This window comes from Synchiropus splendidus, chromosome 18 (assembly GCF_027744825.2).
Source record: "Synchiropus splendidus isolate RoL2022-P1 chromosome 18, RoL_Sspl_1.0, whole genome shotgun sequence".
In the NCBI taxonomy this organism is placed as follows: Eukaryota; Metazoa; Chordata; class Actinopteri; order Syngnathiformes; family Callionymidae; genus Synchiropus; species Synchiropus splendidus.
In genome coordinates, this window is record NC_071351.1 from 4,180,130 (window position 1) to 4,198,465 (window position 18,336).

The 18,336-nt window shown below is 44.9% G+C and overlaps 2 protein-coding genes across 11 annotated transcripts in view; one reads left to right on the forward strand and one right to left on the reverse strand.

Annotated features, from left to right (window-relative positions):
* LOC128749102 (uncharacterized) overlaps positions 1-18,336 on the forward strand; it is a 27,585-nt gene continuing 9,249 nt past the window's right edge. Inside the window, exons 1-13 of one of the 9 annotated variants that reach the window (XM_053848341.1) lie at positions 1-118; positions 1,840-1,894; positions 2,513-2,621; positions 6,525-6,653; positions 7,139-7,258; positions 7,538-7,711; positions 7,785-7,942; positions 8,193-8,381; positions 8,446-9,043; positions 9,128-9,290; positions 12,670-12,781; positions 14,987-15,077; positions 17,181-17,267. In XM_053848341.1, coding sequence (XP_053704316.1) covers positions 22-118; positions 1,840-1,894; positions 2,513-2,621; positions 6,525-6,653; positions 7,139-7,258; positions 7,538-7,711; positions 7,785-7,942; positions 8,193-8,381; positions 8,446-9,043; positions 9,128-9,290; positions 12,670-12,781; positions 14,987-15,077; positions 17,181-17,267 — 2,082 coding nt within the window. In that variant the 5' untranslated portion in view covers positions 1-21. Of the gene's footprint in view, positions 119-268; positions 346-1,839; positions 1,895-2,512; positions 2,622-2,735; positions 2,806-5,820; positions 5,990-6,050; positions 6,123-6,524; positions 6,654-7,138; positions 7,259-7,537; positions 7,712-7,784; positions 7,943-8,192; positions 8,382-8,445; positions 9,044-9,127; positions 9,291-12,669; positions 12,782-14,986; positions 15,078-17,180; positions 17,268-18,336 lie in introns of those variants that run through there. The other 8 variants (XM_053848342.1, XM_053848343.1, XM_053848347.1 and 5 more) reach the window with 8 other exon arrangements.
* cd40 (CD40 molecule, TNF receptor superfamily member 5) lies at positions 2,444-5,083 on the reverse strand. Of its 2 annotated transcripts, none has more exons than XM_053848354.1 (8): positions 4,729-5,083; positions 4,023-4,104; positions 3,791-3,913; positions 3,566-3,706; positions 3,409-3,502; positions 3,229-3,281; positions 2,819-2,908; positions 2,444-2,704 (listed from the first exon to the last, which is right to left on the reverse strand). In XM_053848354.1, exons 1-8 carry the CDS (start codon positions 4,768-4,770, stop codon positions 2,664-2,666), a joined length of 666 nt encoding a protein of 221 aa, XP_053704329.1. In that variant the 5' UTR covers positions 4,771-5,083; the 3' UTR covers positions 2,444-2,663. The 2 variants fall into 2 exon arrangements, 1 of the variants encoding a protein (XP_053704329.1); XR_008412889.1 differs by having other exon boundaries at positions 2,552-2,593; positions 2,682-2,704; positions 2,819-3,281; positions 4,729-5,082.

Genomic DNA, 18,336 nt, shown 5'->3' on the forward strand with positions numbered 1-18,336 from the left:
CTCGCGGGTTCAGGGACGCAGATGCTGCCCAGCTCATCAGAGGCGGACCGACACACCTGTGGACCGGCTGGGCTCGCTCCAGCTAGCGGGCATGACTCCTATCAATACCCTGTCAACGGTGAGCTGTTGGATATTTTATCCCACATTCTGCCTTGTTTTAACATTTACGGACTCCTACTCGGACATTTCGACTCGTTTCAGTACAGTTTCACCAGTAATTGGACGAATTCACCCGGCACGTCCTTAAACTGCAAGTAATGCTAGCAGGATAGTCAACCCACGCCCGCCCAGCAACTTATTAAGGGCCGCGTTCACGTTGTTTACCAACTGTTAAAGGTTGATACAGTGAGTATTTTTGAGTTTTCATGCGGTTGTTTTAAGTGTCAGTAGCTCAACACATCAGTGGTTTACAGGTGTGACGTGTTAAAGCAGTGCGCGCGCACCGTACTTCATGTGAATACGCGACAATTGAAGGTTATTCATGACAGAAAGTCATTAAAAATCTATTTTAACTTTATTTCAAAGTGGAGTATTGGCTCTTTAGCTTGTTTAACAGTATTCGGTGACTGCATTTAGCCTTGCGCGGTGGGTTTGGACACGTTATAACGACGACGAAAGAGAGTCTTCTCAAATAACGCTGAATCTGCGTAGCAGCTATGTTTCATTGGCTTCAGTGTTCGCTGTTGCAACTATATTTGCTGAATTCCAGCCACGTCATAGTAAACGAATTCAATGTTTAATGTCAAGTCCTGCCGTTTAGCATCAAAGTGTCATGTGTCACGAGAGATGAATGTGTATTCCCGTTCAGAGACGATAAAACAACCTAATATCGTGTGTATTAAGGTGTGATAACGAAGCTGAAGTTTGGTCCAAGCGCTCGTCTTCAAAGGGAACAGATGTTTATGTAAATCAAAGTTATCTGTTGTCGGGTGTTAATCGTCTAATCGGATTATCCTGCAGGTATGTGAAGGTGTTCACATGTAAGAGGCTCATTTAAATTTTCTCTAAAGTTCAGCCGTCACATGCAAAGTCCATCAAACGGGCCCAACACAAACAAACTATGTAGTTGAATAAAACTTAAGTTGTTTAATTCACTCAGGTAGCACAGGTAAAACAGCCACTTGGTGCCACCGTGTGACCAAGTGAGTTATTACATGAACGGTGTGAGACATTCGACGCCATCACAAAAATAAATTTAAAACATTTCATACTTTGTCTATTGTTTGTCACAAAATGTCATAATTATTTGAGTGATGTAATGTTCAAGTTTTTGATTTGGAATCCAGTTCCTTTCCAGAATTAAGTCTCACCTTTTAGCGGTAAAATAATTTAGAGATGGTTCAAAAAAGGATAGTTTCAGACTGGAGCTGGGACATGCGGGATCTTTAACCTGAAAATACGCGAAGAGGTAGACGCATTTTTCAAATAGGATTATTTTTAGGTTTACTAGTAAGTGTAATGACCCCATCATGTGGACATAATTGGAACCTACAACTCCCCCAACTCGAGAAACGGCAACAATTGAAATCCCCTCCATCCAAAACATATGAGCAATATCGTTAAAAATAACCTTCACCTGACAGAACAATGAATAGACAACAAGTGAACAAGCAAAAATATGTATTACTACTCGCACATATAGGGTAGCACACAGCTTCATTCATATTATAATGCAATGGCTAAGTCACAGCCTTACAACCATTCATACCATTCAAACATTCATACAACAGACCGGGATTCGAACCACCAAGTAAAGTAGACATTTGCGGGAATCAGACAGTAAAATAACTGTAGCTCTTTCATTCTGACACTACAGTAGTGACACTTTTTCAATTCCAGGGTGCGGATGCCATCTGTTGTTGTGCAGGCACCGGTGCATTGAGCCGTCGATGCGGTGAGTAGAGAAAAAAGCCCACTGACATAATTCTGCCATAAAAAGATAGTCTTCAACACTGAAACACTTCATTTATGATGACTGTTTAGTTGAATGTTCTTCATATTTGAACATTTTGCACTGTACAAGATGAGCATTGTCATCACACTGTCATTTCTGCTCTATATATATTCTCTGTCTGTCTGTCCGTCCGTCCGTCATTGCATTTTCATCCCAAAGGCATGTAACCGTACAGAGGAGGTTTGGCTGCAAGAGACACACACACACACACACACACACACACACACACACACACACACACACACACACACACACACACACACACATATATATATAGAAAGACGGACGGACGGACGGACGGATGGACGTGTACATGCCTTTGGGATGAAAATGCAATGAATAAGTGAGTCTAATGACATTAGACCGTTCGACCGTTTTTGTAGAAACGGGAGGTGAACTTCACCGGCTTTCAGCGTCGTCATTGAGTCATCAGTCATGTCATGTTGTCATTTGAGACTCCTCTACAGAGAACTGCTCTGTCTTCCCCCACTCCTGGGTCACCAAGTTTCCTCCTGAACTGACCCTGGGATCCTCTGGTTCCATGGCTTTCTTTGCCAGGAGCAGTACGTCGCAGTCATTGTTGTTCCGTGGGATATGGGGATCAGCCGGTGCCTCCTTTGTCTGTGGTGCTTGGCTGCACTGCAGGAAGGAGGTGTTTATTCTGAAGGTTTGTGCTTGTACTTCCGTCTTTGAAAATGTCCAGATTATTTTAAGTGCAAATGATTACCTTTTTCTTCCAACACCAGATTGCTGTGGCATAAATGAAACATAAAAATCACAGTCATGTGACATTGTCAGAATCTAAAATGAGTTCTGTGACGACGAGGGGAGGTCAGTAAAGGAATTGGACGGTGAGCTACCTACCTAACGCGGCGATGCCAATTATGGCGGGGATGATGACGACGCCGATGATGATGGCGACGCGGCTCCGGGGTTCTTCTGACGGTGTCGACACTATAAGATTTATCATCACAAATTGAGCAATATAAAGAGATCATCTGTTAGATTGTGGCCACCTGTTGAGGAGCTCCAGCAAAGGAGGTGGTGTAAACTCCACTGCCCCCTGCCTGAGTAGTTTACGGCATTCAGTTTTAGTTCAGAAATCAAATTCTTCGGATCGAAAGTCTGAATCGGGGTTAGCTATCATAAACAGATGTGTGGTGGAACAAAACCATCTCGTGTCTCTATGGTTTCATGTGCTAACACGTGGGTGAGAGGTGTCACGATCTTTGCTCACTGGTTTCTACAGTGGTGAACCACAAGCCTGAACTCACTACAGATCCTGTCGGTGGTGTCGGTCCCAGGCGTCTCCTCGCCGTGCTCACATCTGCGACAGACACACGTGGGTTAAGACATGAAAATGTACGAGCGTCAGTACAGACCCCAAACTCTCCAAAAATTGTGTTTCACATTGTCCAAATATTCCAAGTCAAGAGTCATTAGTTTCCACTCACTTGGTCCAGCGCTTGCACGTGTTGTTCCAGGAGCTCTGGCTGCTGAAGGTTTCGGCTGGACATTTCTCACAGACGGTGTCCTGCAGTTGATCACCTGGTGACAGATAAAGTCAAAGATGGAGCGGAGACATGGAGGTCCAGGCTAAAGGTGTCCTACTTGTGTTGATGGCCTCATGTCCCGGTGGACAGGTGCGGCGGAGCACACAGGTCACACAGAGTTCAGAGGAGCACTTGAATCCTGCTTGGCACTGACAGCTGATCAGCCTTGTTTTGCTCTGGACTGGCTGGAAGTTTTTATCTGGAAGACAAAACCACAGTGTTTGATGAATTGCCCTGTTGTCAGAGTCTCTGATGGATGAGTTAGTGCGGCTTTAATTCGTACTCGGATCACAATATGGTTGCTGTTTGCACTTGCTCGCTGTCGTATAGGAGTCCTGGTATTCATCTTCAGCACATGGACGGCATATGGGACTTAGGCACGCTCCCGTGGTCAGCATTTTGGTCCCTGTAAAACAGATGTGAGTGTTGTCACATCCCAACATTTGCAAGCGGCTTTGTTGTCAGGCTTGAGGTTCCCCATTCCTCCTGTTTTGGTGTTGAACTTGACTCTTTACCTGGGCCACATTTTCTGCAGCAGACACCATCCTGCTCGTACTCAGTCATGGGGTGACACTGAAGCTGAGCGGAGGTCGACACCTGAACAAATGAGTGAATATAAATAAGTAATGGGGTCCCCAGAACCTGCACCGTCAGTGACTGGAGTCCAGAACGAGTCTGACAGCGACCCGGAAGCTCGGCGCGCAACCCTACAGTCGCTTACTGCTAGCAAGAAAAAAAAAACACGACGTGCAACTCCAATTTAGAAGGTGTCATTAATAATTATTTCAGGGACTTCTCAACTCGGGAACACTCGCGGGAGGATTCCTGAGAAGCGATGTCCCTGCCCTTCAAAATAAAGTGAACGACGTAACGCAAACAAAACTCGGTTTTGTTTGCGTTACTTGGTCGAATAACGATTTTAACAGCTTTTGCAAACTGAGTGAAATAAACATATTTGTGGATGCTCGAAATGTTTATGTGTAGTCGTGAAAACTACCTCAGTTGCATCAAACCGAAACCAAAAGTAACAGTATGTGTACGTGCGTCGAAACAGTATGCGTTACTGAATGACGACGATAATTCAGTTTAAAAATGTCAAGCGATTGTCATTAATACCACATATGACAAGACCTTAAAGTGCACTGTTGGATAACAAGTTCACCGGGAAGACACAGCTGTCTCTGAAGTTTTCGAAGTACCTCCTAATAAAACGGTTCTTACCAGAGAAAACAGAATCGCCATTCGCAAATGTTTCGTCTTCATCGTGTGCAGACAGATTCCCGTTTACGCTCTCTGTCCTGGTGTGGTCGTCGAGCGCAGTGACTCCCTGTCGCAGTGGGTGGAGTGGCGATCCGGGAAGAGGAGGTGGTTCCAAGTTGTTTCTTTTTCCAAGTTGACTTCTGTAATCTTGTCTAGTAAAGAGGTGTGATAGCATCGATGCAAGTCTTGTTTAAATATCACAGGGTGATACCTGAGCTTTGCCCACCATCCTGTTCTAGACACAAAGTTACATCAGAACAAAAAAGAAAGGGGAATTGTTCAAGGGAATTTTACGAGCTGCACTGACAGAGGGATTCCCCTGTTTGGTCTCTTTGGAAGGGGATTCCCTTGGTGTAAGAGTCACGCCCCTGATGCGATCATATTGATACCTGCAGTGAACTGATTTGGTGTCAAGTTAGTCAAGTCAAGCTACCTTTCTCCTTTTACAAAACAATCGCCCCCTTCAAAATTGTTACTGTTTAATATCATTTACCTCGTGTATATTTTATCATCTGGTATTATTAATTATGGAGTTACTTTTATTGCTGTGCTAATCCATAGTTTTTTTTGCCATCTTTTTGAGGACCTTTCACTGCCATAATGCCTCCCTTAACTTAACCATCCTAAACAAATGGCTGACCAGGACTCTGAACCAAACCTATTATGATAAAATACTTGCACTGAGGACTTAAGCTCTAAACCTTGTGAGGACAGGCCAAATGTCCTCACAATGCAAAATGTCTTATGTGTTATACTGAAGCAGAATCTACTCCCTTTTCTTTCTTCATAGACGAGTAATTCATGCTGATTAATGGGTACACGTTCCCTCTCAGTGTTTAATTCTTAAACTGTCTTCCTTTGTCAAATATGTTTTTAAAAATGAATCTTGTTTTTCTTCTACTTTTTAACACTAAAAGAACACGATAAATATAGATGGGGAATTGTAATAAGAAATATTTTCAAAGAAACTAAGTTACAAAGAATGAAACTTTTGAAACTTTCTTGTGACTGAACGAGACTGAGTTCGACGCAATTAAATTGGAGAAGGGCTTGGAGCGCTGGCGCCCCCTCTTGACAGTAACGGGTTAGGTACACAGCTAACTCACCGCTGTGCAAGTGAGGACACGCAAATTGTTGCCGAACCACTTTCGAAGTTGCTGAGTGAAACCTGAGCTGTCGGTGGGCAGGCGCAGAAATCACAGTCAGTTCATCTTGGCTCAGGGTGAGGCAACACAGGATTTATTTGTTGACAAGGAAACTTACATAGATTTGTGGACTGCCAGAACAGAATGATGCCAGGCTTAGGATCCAGGAAGAAGGAGAGTGCGTCCAGGTTCTTCGAGGACTTGCCGCAGGTACGACTCCCAAATGTCTGAAGTGACTTCTGATCCGAAGCTTTCGTGAGGAGTTGACATTTCATTTTGTGACATTGTCATGTGAAGGTCTCAGAAGAGCTGGGCAGTTTTAGGAGCAGTTATTATTTTACTTCCTTAATTTCTCTGCTTCTGTGAATGTCCTGGTTTGTTTACCAGATTTTAGGGAAGCTAGCTTGTTCCTACACGCGCAGTTCCTCATTGACACACAGGTCGGTTTTTAAATCATGGGAATTACTGTGAGGAGGAGTTCTCACAATGTCCAGGGGCTATGTCAGAAATAAACCATATTTTAAAAAATGCCTCCTTCTGAGATTGGCTTTTGTCCAGATGTACTTCTGTCTGTCGAGCAACGTGAATGACTGGCATGCCTTGTCTTTTCAGCTGAGCAATGAGATGCAGCTGAGCATCATGAACAAGGTGAAGAACGGTGAGCTGACGATCGAGGATGCACTGAACCAGGCCAGGAAGGACAGAGAGCAGCTGGTCCAGCAGAAGAGCTTGGCTGAAGAGGTACTGACCGAACAGAGCGCTGGCCTGTTCTCTCTTTTTAAGTAGTGTACTATATACATACTATAACCTACTCGGAGCGGTGATAGTTCCGCAGGTACGGTGGTGGACAAGTTTCCCTCTGTGTCTCTGTGCCTGTCATGTGAGCCTCTGCCAGTGTACATTAATCCAAATTACTCATGTTAATCACAGTCACTCTCATTTCCTGTCTCTCACGGCATGTGTACTATTGTGCCATCCTGACGCCCCCTGAAGAGCGGCGGTCCAGGGGTCAGAAACAAATAACTACATCCCAAATGTTGCTGCTACCACTTCCTTAGCGCCTCGCTCCTTCAACATTGAACATGTTTGTCCTGCTGGTTCAGTTTTAGACCTCCAGTCTGCGCTGGCGAGACGAGTTCTTTTATTCAGCACTGGGAAACAAAAACTGCTCCTCCTTCAGCCCTTCGTCATGTCAAGTGCCCGTCTGACCTGCTTCCTTCTTGCAGGAGCCGCCACCAGTGCAGTACAACTTCAGCGTCCACAAACATGGACGCTACAGGTGGCAGAAGCGAGTTCTTCAGGTGATCTTGATGGACAACTTCACTACAATGCGACATGGATCTCTAGTAACTACATCTTCATCAGACTGCACAACCAACATGTAGACTATCTGATAGGATTTATGAACATCTTATTCACCACACAATGCTTTTTGTGATATATTATTACATTAAGGTCGAAAATGTCATTACATTTGAATACTGTCTTCATATTTAGTTCTGTCAAAATGTTTTTGAATCAGTTTCTTATGAATACCACATTGCTTGTTGCAGTTTTCTCTCCTCCATTGCTCTTTCAGTTTGGGAGACAACAACAGTTCTTAAGGGTGATTCAAATGATTACAGATCGATTTCAAGACCAAACTGCTGTGCAGCATTGAGAAAGGCATCGTTAAGAGGCAGCTCCCGTTCTCCATTGTCAAAAGCTGCGATGACGGTGTCGGCTCCAGGTTCTCCATTTCATTCAAAGGTCACCACGACTATGAGTTGGAGGCCACGTCGCTGGAAGAGAAGCACAAGGTCAGTCTGTCAGAGCCCAGAATGTTCATCATGGTGTTCAGTTTTCTCAAACCCTGTCGTTGTTTTTGAGCAGATGATGCAGCTGGTGAATCAGATCATCTACAGGAACATTTACAGTGATTCTGAAGGAGGCAACACAGAGTCCCTGACTCAGCCTGAAGTCTCTCGCAGCCTCAAAGAGGGAGTCCTGCTGCTGCACAGAGGAGGTCTGGCGTCCTTCAGATGGGTGAAGTACGGTCCACTGCTTGAAGTCTTTGTAAAAGAGCTAAACCTGGCGGGCCACGCCTCACCTTAACTCACCTCCCGTGTAGCACAGGAGTCACTGAGCCATTACTGTTGACCCACTTGTGTATGTAACATGAGAGGAGAGTCAGAGATTTATGGATGAGGGGTGTCAGAGCTCTCACTTCTAACACACTGATGATGTTTGACTGCACGTGTTCAAGGCAAGTCTTTATCCAAAATTTGTTTGTTTCCTAAGGTACGAGGTCCAGCTCCACCCTGGTCAGTTGACACTGGTCCCCTTAAAACGTCGACTCCCCCCTGATGGAGAGGCGACATCACCCTCCACTGTTTCCATGGTGATTCATCTATCCGATGGCGACACCAGAGTCCGGACCCCATGCAGCCTGGACTCTTTCACCCTGGTCACGCATAAGAACGAGTACAAGTGAGTGGGAAGTCTAGCGAAGGTGACTCCTGCACGAAGGAAATTAAGTTCACCGTGCTTTTAGTTTCAAGGTACCACTGTCTGCTCCAACTGCTGGTGAAGGCTCCGCCCAGGAGCAGCGAGATTCCTGGGTCAAGGCCATTGACAAATTGTGCTGTGACTGGAAGAGGAGGTCTCTTGGTGAAAAGAAACTTCTGGAGATGATACCTCTTCGACATCTGAGCATCGATGAACAGTTGGAGGACAACAATGTAAATCAAGAAAGCAGCAATAGCCTTGACTCCCTGAGTCACCACCCTCAGGGAGATGCTGGAAATATGGAAGAAGGTTGCTGTAAAGAATTGTTGCCGCCAGCCTCACCGCAGTCTCCCGGTCCATCTCCAACTGTGTCTCCTGGTGTTGGGCCTTCCTCACCAACATCCTCTGTGCCGCCTCAGTCTCCAGGATCCTTTCCATTCAGCCCACATCAGCATCCATCCTCTCCCATCCCAGAGCTGGTCACGCAAGAACCAGACTCCCTGCCTGGCAAGCTCTCCCCTCCTGACCCTCCTCCTCTTCCGCCAAGCATCCCTCTACCACCGCCCCTACCCTTGAAGGTCCGAACCAACCGTAGAAAGCAGCGCACCAAAGCATTCCATTGGGATGAGGTCCGTGCTGAAAAGGTAATACACATTATTCAAATAAATGCTGTCCAATCACAACATTTTATATATATATGTGTCTTATTGTATCAATTCTTTTGTCAGATTTCCAAGTCGTTTTGGAAACATTCGAGTCAGAAGAAGATAGAAATTGACACATCACTCCTGTTGGAGCAGTTTGCAGTAAAAGAAATGGCATCGTTTGACGTGACTGAGTCTAAGAACACCCAGAACATCATGCTGAACGACAAGATAGCGCACAACTTCAGTGAGTAGATCTGCTTTCTGGTTTCTATTTACAAAACCCGACCCGCTCACTCTCTTCGCACCGGCAGAGGGCAGCACCACATGGACAAACGTCAAATGCGGAACTAAAACGCCAGTCCTCGAATTAAGTCTTTATAGAGACACAGTCCCGACCAGTGCCTGTAGGGGACACTGTCTCACCACCGAAACGTCACTCGAACTCTATGCAGCCCTAAATCGAAGGAGAACTCATTCTCCGTCTCCTTACAGCTTTTCACTTTTCATTAACTGCACGCGCTTGTATGCTTCAACAGTCTGGGGAGAACCCTTCAAGAGAGTCCTCTCTCAGGGCCACGGCTGGGAGGAATCGTGTGGGATGGCAGAGACCAGCAGCTGAATAGTGACAAGATGTGAATCATCTTCATTTCAGCTGTTGCCTGTTGGGGGTGTTTTTTCAGAGTGGACAGGGGTCAGGCTTTTGAGTGGTTGCAGACCAAAATTCTGAGTGCAGCTGATCATGAACTGCTTAGGGTTAGAAGAAGACATCTACCTCAGGACGGTATTGTTCTGTGTTAATGATGTTGCAATAGAGTTGTGTGATAAACCAGCTCATATCTGTGGACCAACAGGATCTTCAGGTTTGAAGTCTTTGGTCTCAGCTGCAGAATGACTTTATCCAAGTAGGGAGTTTCGTCTTGTGGTGTCCAAAGTCGGTGTGTGCACTTCACTGACATGTTCTGCCACCATTAATGGGCGCTCCCCCAACTCATCTTTAGATCTAGGTAGATTGCTTCCTATGACAACTGACCACTGCTGACTGAACAGCGGTCTGCCAATTTACCACCATGCATATGGTAACCAGAATGGCTGGTCATAATGTTCTGAAGCTGCAGTAGAAAGTAAGGCAGGGGCTCATTAAAGGCTTTCTGGAGTTGAATATTTTGGGGAACTTTTGAAAGTTTCTGAAGAACAAAGGGAACATTATCTGGCTGCTTTACATTCAAACTCTGATGAGATCTCCACTTCTTATCTGCGAAACACTGTTTTGTGTTGTGGTGGAAAAGTATTAAAAACTCAGGAACTCCTGCCAGTGCAGCCGATAAAACCACAGGAAGTCCCGCTAGGTTCAACTTCCAGATATGTATGAAGTGTCTGAGATGGAAGTTGATCGTAAGGGTGCGGTGTTTTAAATCAGCCTTCCAGATTGGATCAAATAATTGTCCCCATTTCTTCTGATTGTTCTTCGGATATGCTGTAGCTCCCACGGTGAGACGCAGTTCAGCAGGAACCTTTTAAACGGAGTCTTTCCTGCAATGACTCCTGACCATCCTGCCACATGTGAGATACTGAAAATTCCAGGTGTATATCCTGGCTAGCATGGCCTCTCACGCCTTGTCCGAGTCATGTTTTCATGATGACTCTTGGAACTGGACTCCTCTTTAGCCGCTGGATTTCTGCAACCCACAGGAACATTAATCAGGGCAGCAATGGAGCAGAGCAAATTTGTCAGGAGTATTGGAAAAAGACTCCTCAAGAACTAAGTGGCTTCTGTATTGACCTGGTCCCTCCACTGGTTCTCTTCAGATGCCATGTGCCCTTTGTGCAAACACACTGTTTTCATTCATGGTTCTGTCAAATGAACCCTGATCCTGCCCCAATATGCTCAGAGTTCAGAGGGATGATGATCTGATATTTAGGCGTTGCCAGTGCCTATCTTCCTTTCGAATCTGGTGCAGGTTGCAGCAGAATTACGGCAGCCTCAGGCGACTGGAGGCCATGTGCTTTCCCACAGTTCACTTCTCAGGATGGCAGTCACATGAAGATTCTTCGCCCTGCAGTTCCTCATTCATCTTCCTCCACAACGCCGTTGCTTTAATACTTACGGTGTTTATAAAAATAAAAAATCCTTGCTGAGACTGGCATAATCTCTAACACCGTGGAATCATGAGCTCAGTGTGATGGAAGTGTCTCTCCCACCACACGGACCCCCGCCCTCGTGTTTACAGTGTTCATCACCACTAACTCGTCTGAATCTGAGCTGTTTATTCAGCTCCTACGCCGCATCAAAGCATATCACTCTCCACATCTGCATACAGGCGACTGCTCTTGTTTTGGCAAAGATAAGACGCTTCCAATCATGGCCACCGCATTTTGACATGAACAATGGCTGTCTGACAGCAGGACTGCTGGTGCTGCTGGACTCTTGGACCTGGCACCAGCCACAGTGAGAGTTCAGTGGCCTGAAACACTGCTTCTTTTGTTGTCGAGTTGTGTCAGTGGCTTGAAAATTGTCCCAGCGAGTCACCAATCAGCTGCTGCTTTATTTAAACCCGGTGTAGTTTTTAATGAGCCCATTTCTGAGTAAATTAGCTGAAGTGGAAGTTGCAAGGAAGCCTTGAACCTCACCTGCTGCCACTGCCAACAGCGCTGCTGATCTCCAGCACCGAAGCCGATGATCAGCGTGAATATCTGTTGATTGTGTCTGACAAATCTGCTTATTTACCTGCGATGACGAGTCACACGCTGCCGCCTTAATGACCGTAAATGTCGCACCGCTAATTAAAAGTACACCTGTGGCCTGTGCCCCTGCGTGACTCGGCTCCCATTAGCCAGTGTTACATTGGGAGAACGCTGCCCACTTTCAAATCAACAAAAGGCTTGATTCTGACGCCCTGCGGCTGTGACATTTATGCCACAATCTGAAACTATGCCTTTTTCTCTTTGCTTTTCCAATCTCACCTGAGCTTAGTTCTGCTCCTGCCCGAGCCAGAACTCTGGGATTGACGGCGCCCCCATGTGATGTGAGAAGGAAACTGCGGATTAATCCTGTGGTCATAATGGTCTGAACGCTGTGGAGTAAATCTCCCTGACAAATACAAACCAAATGTACAAACTACAATGCTATCCGAGTGCAGGGAGGACAAGTGCTGACACTTTTATTATAATTCAGAGCAGCGTGCAGATATTATTTGTTTGGACTAAACAGGGCTGGAAGAGAATTAAGTGAGGGAGATAAATCAAAGGAATATTTGCAATGAAAAGAAACGTGTCACCAGATTGATTATTCTTGTTTGTCTCAATATTCCTAGCCAAATCCTGGTGTTTTACATTCCCGTCTAAAGTCCTGGCGTCGCTGTTGATGAGTGTGTCTCACATGCTCCTGAATAATTCAGAGGCTTCTCGGCAGAAACACACAAAAAAATGACATAAGTTTTGACTTAATAGAATGCAAATTTGTGCGTCTCCCAGCGGCGCCTTGGAGGGAAAGTAATTAAGCAAAAGATCCTTTGTCTTCAGACACTTCTTGAGTCATTTCATCACAGGATAAGGCGCTGATCCGTCACGAGGGAGGCGTTGATGAACCGTCGCCTGTGTTGACTGTTTCCCCTAATCTCTTGCAGACATTTTCCTCAAAAGTTTCCCGGTGCAGCCGGGAGAGCTGAAGGACAAACTGTTGGTGGTTAACGAGGAGGATGGAGGCCTGTCTGACGAGCACATCACCTCTCTGAGGAGGTAGGATCGTCTGCTTCACCACTAAACAAAGTTATTTGTATGCGCCGTGTCGCCACGGAAACGACAAGGTGTGTGCAGCCAGGGGAGGAAGCCTGTTTCTCACCTCTGCAGCGCCACATATAGTGTCATGGCAAACAGTCTCAGCCTTCAGTGACTGTCACAGTCGATGTTTCACAGGTGCCAGTGTGACATTCAGAAGTTTATACTTTGCACTGAACGTTAATTATGTGAAATAATCCTTGGATTATGAGGTGATACACGGTGGAATAGAGTTGGAATAACGATTAACAGTTGGACTTAGATTTTATAGAAGTTACAAATTCAAAGTCCCAAAAGTGCAATAATTAAATTGCTAGTTTATCAATGTAAAGATAAAATTGAAGTGTTAATACGCTGATGATATTGAGTGTTAGCATTTTGAGAAATTATGCAAAATGAAAGTTAAAGCCACAAAGAGAAATTGCTGGTCGAAATATGTAACTTGTACTTATCACATTGTGAGTGAAATTCCTTTCAAATTAAAATTGAGCCGGTTAAATCTGTCTTGTAGTAAAAACGTGTGAAACTTATTACTTATTTGTCATAAAGTGGAGTTTATTCCAAATACAAAAGAAACAATTATAAGTTACAAAAATAAGAGACATCAAGTGATTTCAGCTTGAACTGAATTTTGAAATTAAGTTGTAATGAAATGAGAGTTATGCAACGTGAAAGTTGAAAGAACAGTTACATTGAAGAAAACATTTTTTTATTCTGATATGATGCGATGAGGAAGTTAAACAATGAGTTCAGATCCATGCTGTACCGGAGGTGCAATGTTTTGTCATTAATCAAAAGTCGCCAATGTGAATGAAAAGTGGATGAAACGGTTTCAATCTTAAAAAAAGGTCAGATGGGTGATAAAAACACAGATGCTTGTGGTCAGTCATAATCTTGTGGAAGAAAGTTGTGATTTTGTTAAGTACATTATGAAGTATATAGGATATGAAGTGGACAGTACATTCTTGAGTTCAGAGACATACCTGAGGTTTCAAGTGTCATCCATATCTCTTGTAGGTGAGGTGGGAGGTTCCTCAGCTGCTTCAAATGTGTCTAATTCCAAACAGCAGATGCCAGAACCTTTTACCAAAGCAGGTCTCTGTTTAAACTTTAATCCTGAGTTATTTGTGGAGATGGCACTATTGACGTGCCCGCAGGATTCAGCTCTGAAACGCCTTGCTTGGAGTCCCGTTCAGACTTGACCCCCTGCGAGCCTGGAGTGATCTAATGTTCCATGTGGAGCTCTTTATTTATTCCGTGAAAACATAATGTATATTTTACTGTGCCGTCCTGAGGAATCTTGAAAGATCCGACTGGCGCTGCAATATTAATGTCCGGCGCTGCTCGTGTGGCTCTCGGGGAGGGTTATGAAATAGTGAGTGGCTGCAGTTCTGTTCTCAATGCTGCTAAATGTCAGGAAGTGCAGTCCAAGAAGATCCCGGGTTCAAGCTGGGTGCGGGGAGTATGTGGCTGAGCACAGCGACACACTTTTATCTCTTGACCTTTGAAAATTCATGTCATGTCTTTGGGATGAAAACGTCACTTCACTTAAGTGAAGCATAACGGATCGCACTGCTGTTATACTACAAGGAGATGTGGAAAAAATGGGGTGGCTGCTGGTTGACCCCGATGCTACCCGCACGCAACTCACATGGCAGCATGACGTTCTGAAGTACTTGGACTGTTCTCAGACCTGCACTGTTTGGATGTGTGGTTCTACTCAGAGGCTCTCATCGATGACCACACATTTGTCTCCCATCGCTCGTATTTTGGATCATTTCTAAACCGCTTCAGCAACATAAGCTGTCAGTGTGTGACGTGTGTCAGTCATCGATTAAAATAAAATAAAAAAAAAGTTGTACGAGCATTGGTCAAACTGGTGTCATCGTCCCATGACTTGGAACTGCTCTCAGATACCATATTTGGAAGTTGTTTGTTGAAAACTTGGGAGGTCTGTTCTGAGAGGCCATATATTTTCCAGCTGCATTTTCCCCCCTGCGATGAAATATTTAGTGGGACACCTACAGACGCCGGTTTCTGTGCCGCAGAGGCGAGTCATCCTGAAATCCTCACCGCCATGTTTTGTCCTGGACTGCTGAACGTCGTCCTCTGAAAGAAATGCAGTAAATATCTGTTGATGTTAACAAAAGTGTGTTGTGCTCCCAGGTACGTGCCCACTCAGGAGGACGTGGAAATGTACAAATCCTACAAAGGAGTGGTGTCAGAGCTGCACATCGTGGACCAGTACATGATGGAGGTACTCATCACTCATGACCTTATGAGGCATATAAAGGCCTTATGTCCGTCCAACCTCGGTAAACATGTTGGATGATGGATATGTTATTGTCAAATGAAATGAATATAGCTGGTGTTCTTTTTTCTGTTTTTTTGGGGACAGGTGTTTTATCTTTTTACTTATTTTTGACTCATATTTACGCTTTGGGTGTCAGATTTGTTTTTTTTTTTTATAGTAAGTCAAGGTGTTTATTTGTGCATTTCTTAGAAATTTAGCAAAATGTGTTCTTGTTGGAGAAAAGTGTTTTGGCCAACAGATCATTTTGAACATGATGAAATTCATGGTGAGGGAAGAATGCAGAGAAACGAAGCACTCTGAGCTAATTCATTTGGATCTTTTTTTATTTGGCTGTTATTCATCTGAGCAGCGTCTCTGCATGGGAGGCAAACCTCCGTCCTTAAATCCTCTTCAGAAACGCTTGATAAAATCTCCATTCACCAGCCCGCTCAACTGGACAGTGTGGGCGTCGAGCTCTTCTTATCACCTCACATCAGGTGTGTGGATGACAGGAGAGCTACAGATGCTAGAGCAGATTTCAAAAACAAATTAAACCCACATTATTGGAGTACAGCACACTGACAATGTCACAGATTAACCGCACACAACACACAGAAAATGACTTTAATTCTAAATGCACAACTCGCTACATAAAAATGGAAACGACCAACATGTGTTGTTCTGTCAACAACTTGTCTACAGAACTTGTACAATCACTTTTTCTAAATTTGGTCTTCTGTCATCACAAATCTTCGTAGTTTCTCTCCAAAACAAGCTAAATGGTAGGACTGAGTGTCAATTTACTTTAACGACTTTTTGCAAATGTATGCAGCAAATGTTTCTTCAAGTCGATCAAACTCCTCAGTTTCCCTCCCAAAATGTCTCCAGTATACAGAAGTGATCATTTAACGGCAGCGTTTTGTACCATTAAAGAAATCGATATCTTAGCTCGCTGCATTGACCTTTTCCTGGAGACGAATCAGATCCCACTGTTCAGCCTTCACCAGCCGCTGCTTTTTAAATGAATCTTAATTCAACTCGGCTTTCATCCTCGTGTGACTTGTCTCTGCGAGTGACTTTAATCAGTCCCCTCCACCTGCACAGCAAAGAAATCCCTTCTTAATAGTGAGACTCGGTCCACGGTCCACGATAAGATACTCATCAGCGCTGCGGCTGAGTTACTAAGTTTTCCTGGCAAAGTTCAAATCCAGGTGAAGGAAGACTGAATTATACCAGTCATGAAAGTTGATAAAAATTAACGTGATGAAATGTATGTTTCTTTTTCAATCATGGACTAACTCCAGCTCTACTGGGCGGTCAACATGTCCTGTTATGTTGCCGTGTACTGTTGATGTGCAGGTTGTGTCCATTCATCTACCCAACACAGTCTCGACAACACGTCTACACACTCAGTCACATGATGTGTCAGTTCAAATTTGACGTAAAGGGAGTGAAATTCCTGATAACTCCAGATAATGCTGACTTCCTTAGGGCCATATAAATGTCGCCAAAGGGCTGCCAGGGGGCCTGGGCCTGCTCTAAACACATGACCTCACAATCGGTGCAGCCACACCTCACCCACGACCCAGCATGGCACTGACACACCACCGCAGGCAGCAATGGAGAAGCAGCTGGCTCTGCGCTCAAATGGAAAGCATTTCTGTCTTGTACATCTGTTCGTATCAGTGAGCTTCTTATCTTGAGGTTCATTGGTTGTTTTTGGATTTCAATTTTGGGGATTGGCATGTTGCTCCCGTTGTTGCTACGGCAAAGGTGGACCTGTATTCCTGTCATCTTGGCAGCAAGTCGGTGTGATCAGGTCACCTGTCGGAAATGTGTCAGAGCATGTGAGGCGGGGGAGTGAATGTCGGGGTGACACACTGGCACATCCTGTGCTTATGACACCAGCAAAGCGGGTCTTGGTGTTTTGACCTCAGAGTCTGTTACTTGACTCTTCTACCTTGTCAAAGATTCTGGTGTCTCCGTCCCCAAGGCTCTGTTCTGGGTGCACTTCTTCCTCTGTGCACGTCTTGTTTTTCATGCATGTCTTTGACTGTTGTGTTGCAGATGTGCCACATCCCCTACCTGAGCACACAGCTGGACCTGCTGCTGACCCTCAGAGAGCTTCCAGTGGGCATGAGAGACCTGCAGCCGGTGAGTCTCCATTGTCCTGTTGTTTCTGTCACCATGGTGGAAGACGTCTCAGAACCGCCAATCAAGCTGAAAGCTTTTTTCCCCGCACTGTTCTGACTTTCAAATTCAAAGTGGTGCCGAAGAGACAGAGGCACTTAGAGACACTTCTTTTAATTTGATGCATTTTATCAAATCAGCTGCAATATTTTTATAAGTGGTGTGTAACCAGGAGAGATTTCATATTCCTCATTGAGAAGCAGCAGCAGTGTGTGTGGTGGCCGCCTGATTTATGGATTCAATCACAGTCATAAAAGCTGTGACAAAACACTCACGATTGAAAACAGATGGAGAAATAAAATGTGCTTTTGAAGCTTTTTGAATACAGGACATAAAAAAGGTATTCTCCCCTGCTGGAGTTGCACCCCAAACTTCCAGCCTGCTGACACATCTCAAACCTGGCTCACATGAACATGCACAACCCTACATCCATCCGGCACCAAATTTCAAACTTCACTCACCTTCCAGCTTCGATTCAAACCCTCACTTCTGCGCACACTACCAACTGGGTTCTTCACAACAAGCCCCTACACACAAGCCTACACACCGAGCAGCCACCTTACACACGGGCTGATGCTATAAGAGAGACTCTGGGAACATCATTAGTCACTCTGTTCTTCTGGAGGATTATTGTTTATTGTCTTTGGGGGCTTCAGGGTGTGAAGATATTGCAGTCACATGAGTCGACCTGCCAGCGCTCACACTTTCCTCAGTCTTTATACCTATATATTTTCATGTAAATCCCTCCAGCTTCTCCCCGCGTCAGCGGCGGCCTGCGTCTGCCCGAGACGTTAGAGAAACGGTGGGAAAGAGTGATGGCACTGTAATCGCTGGGCCGCGACTGTAATTTCTCTCTGTCGCGCACAAACAGATTGTCTGCGAGTGCGATGACTCGACAAGAACCATGAGCAATTTCATTAAGATTCAATTTGCAGCCCCTCTTCTGCCTCTGGAGTTCGAGGGCGCGGCCTAATGTAGATTCATGTCGGAGATGATTCGTGGGTCACAGGGGTGGATTCAAATGGTGTCCAGT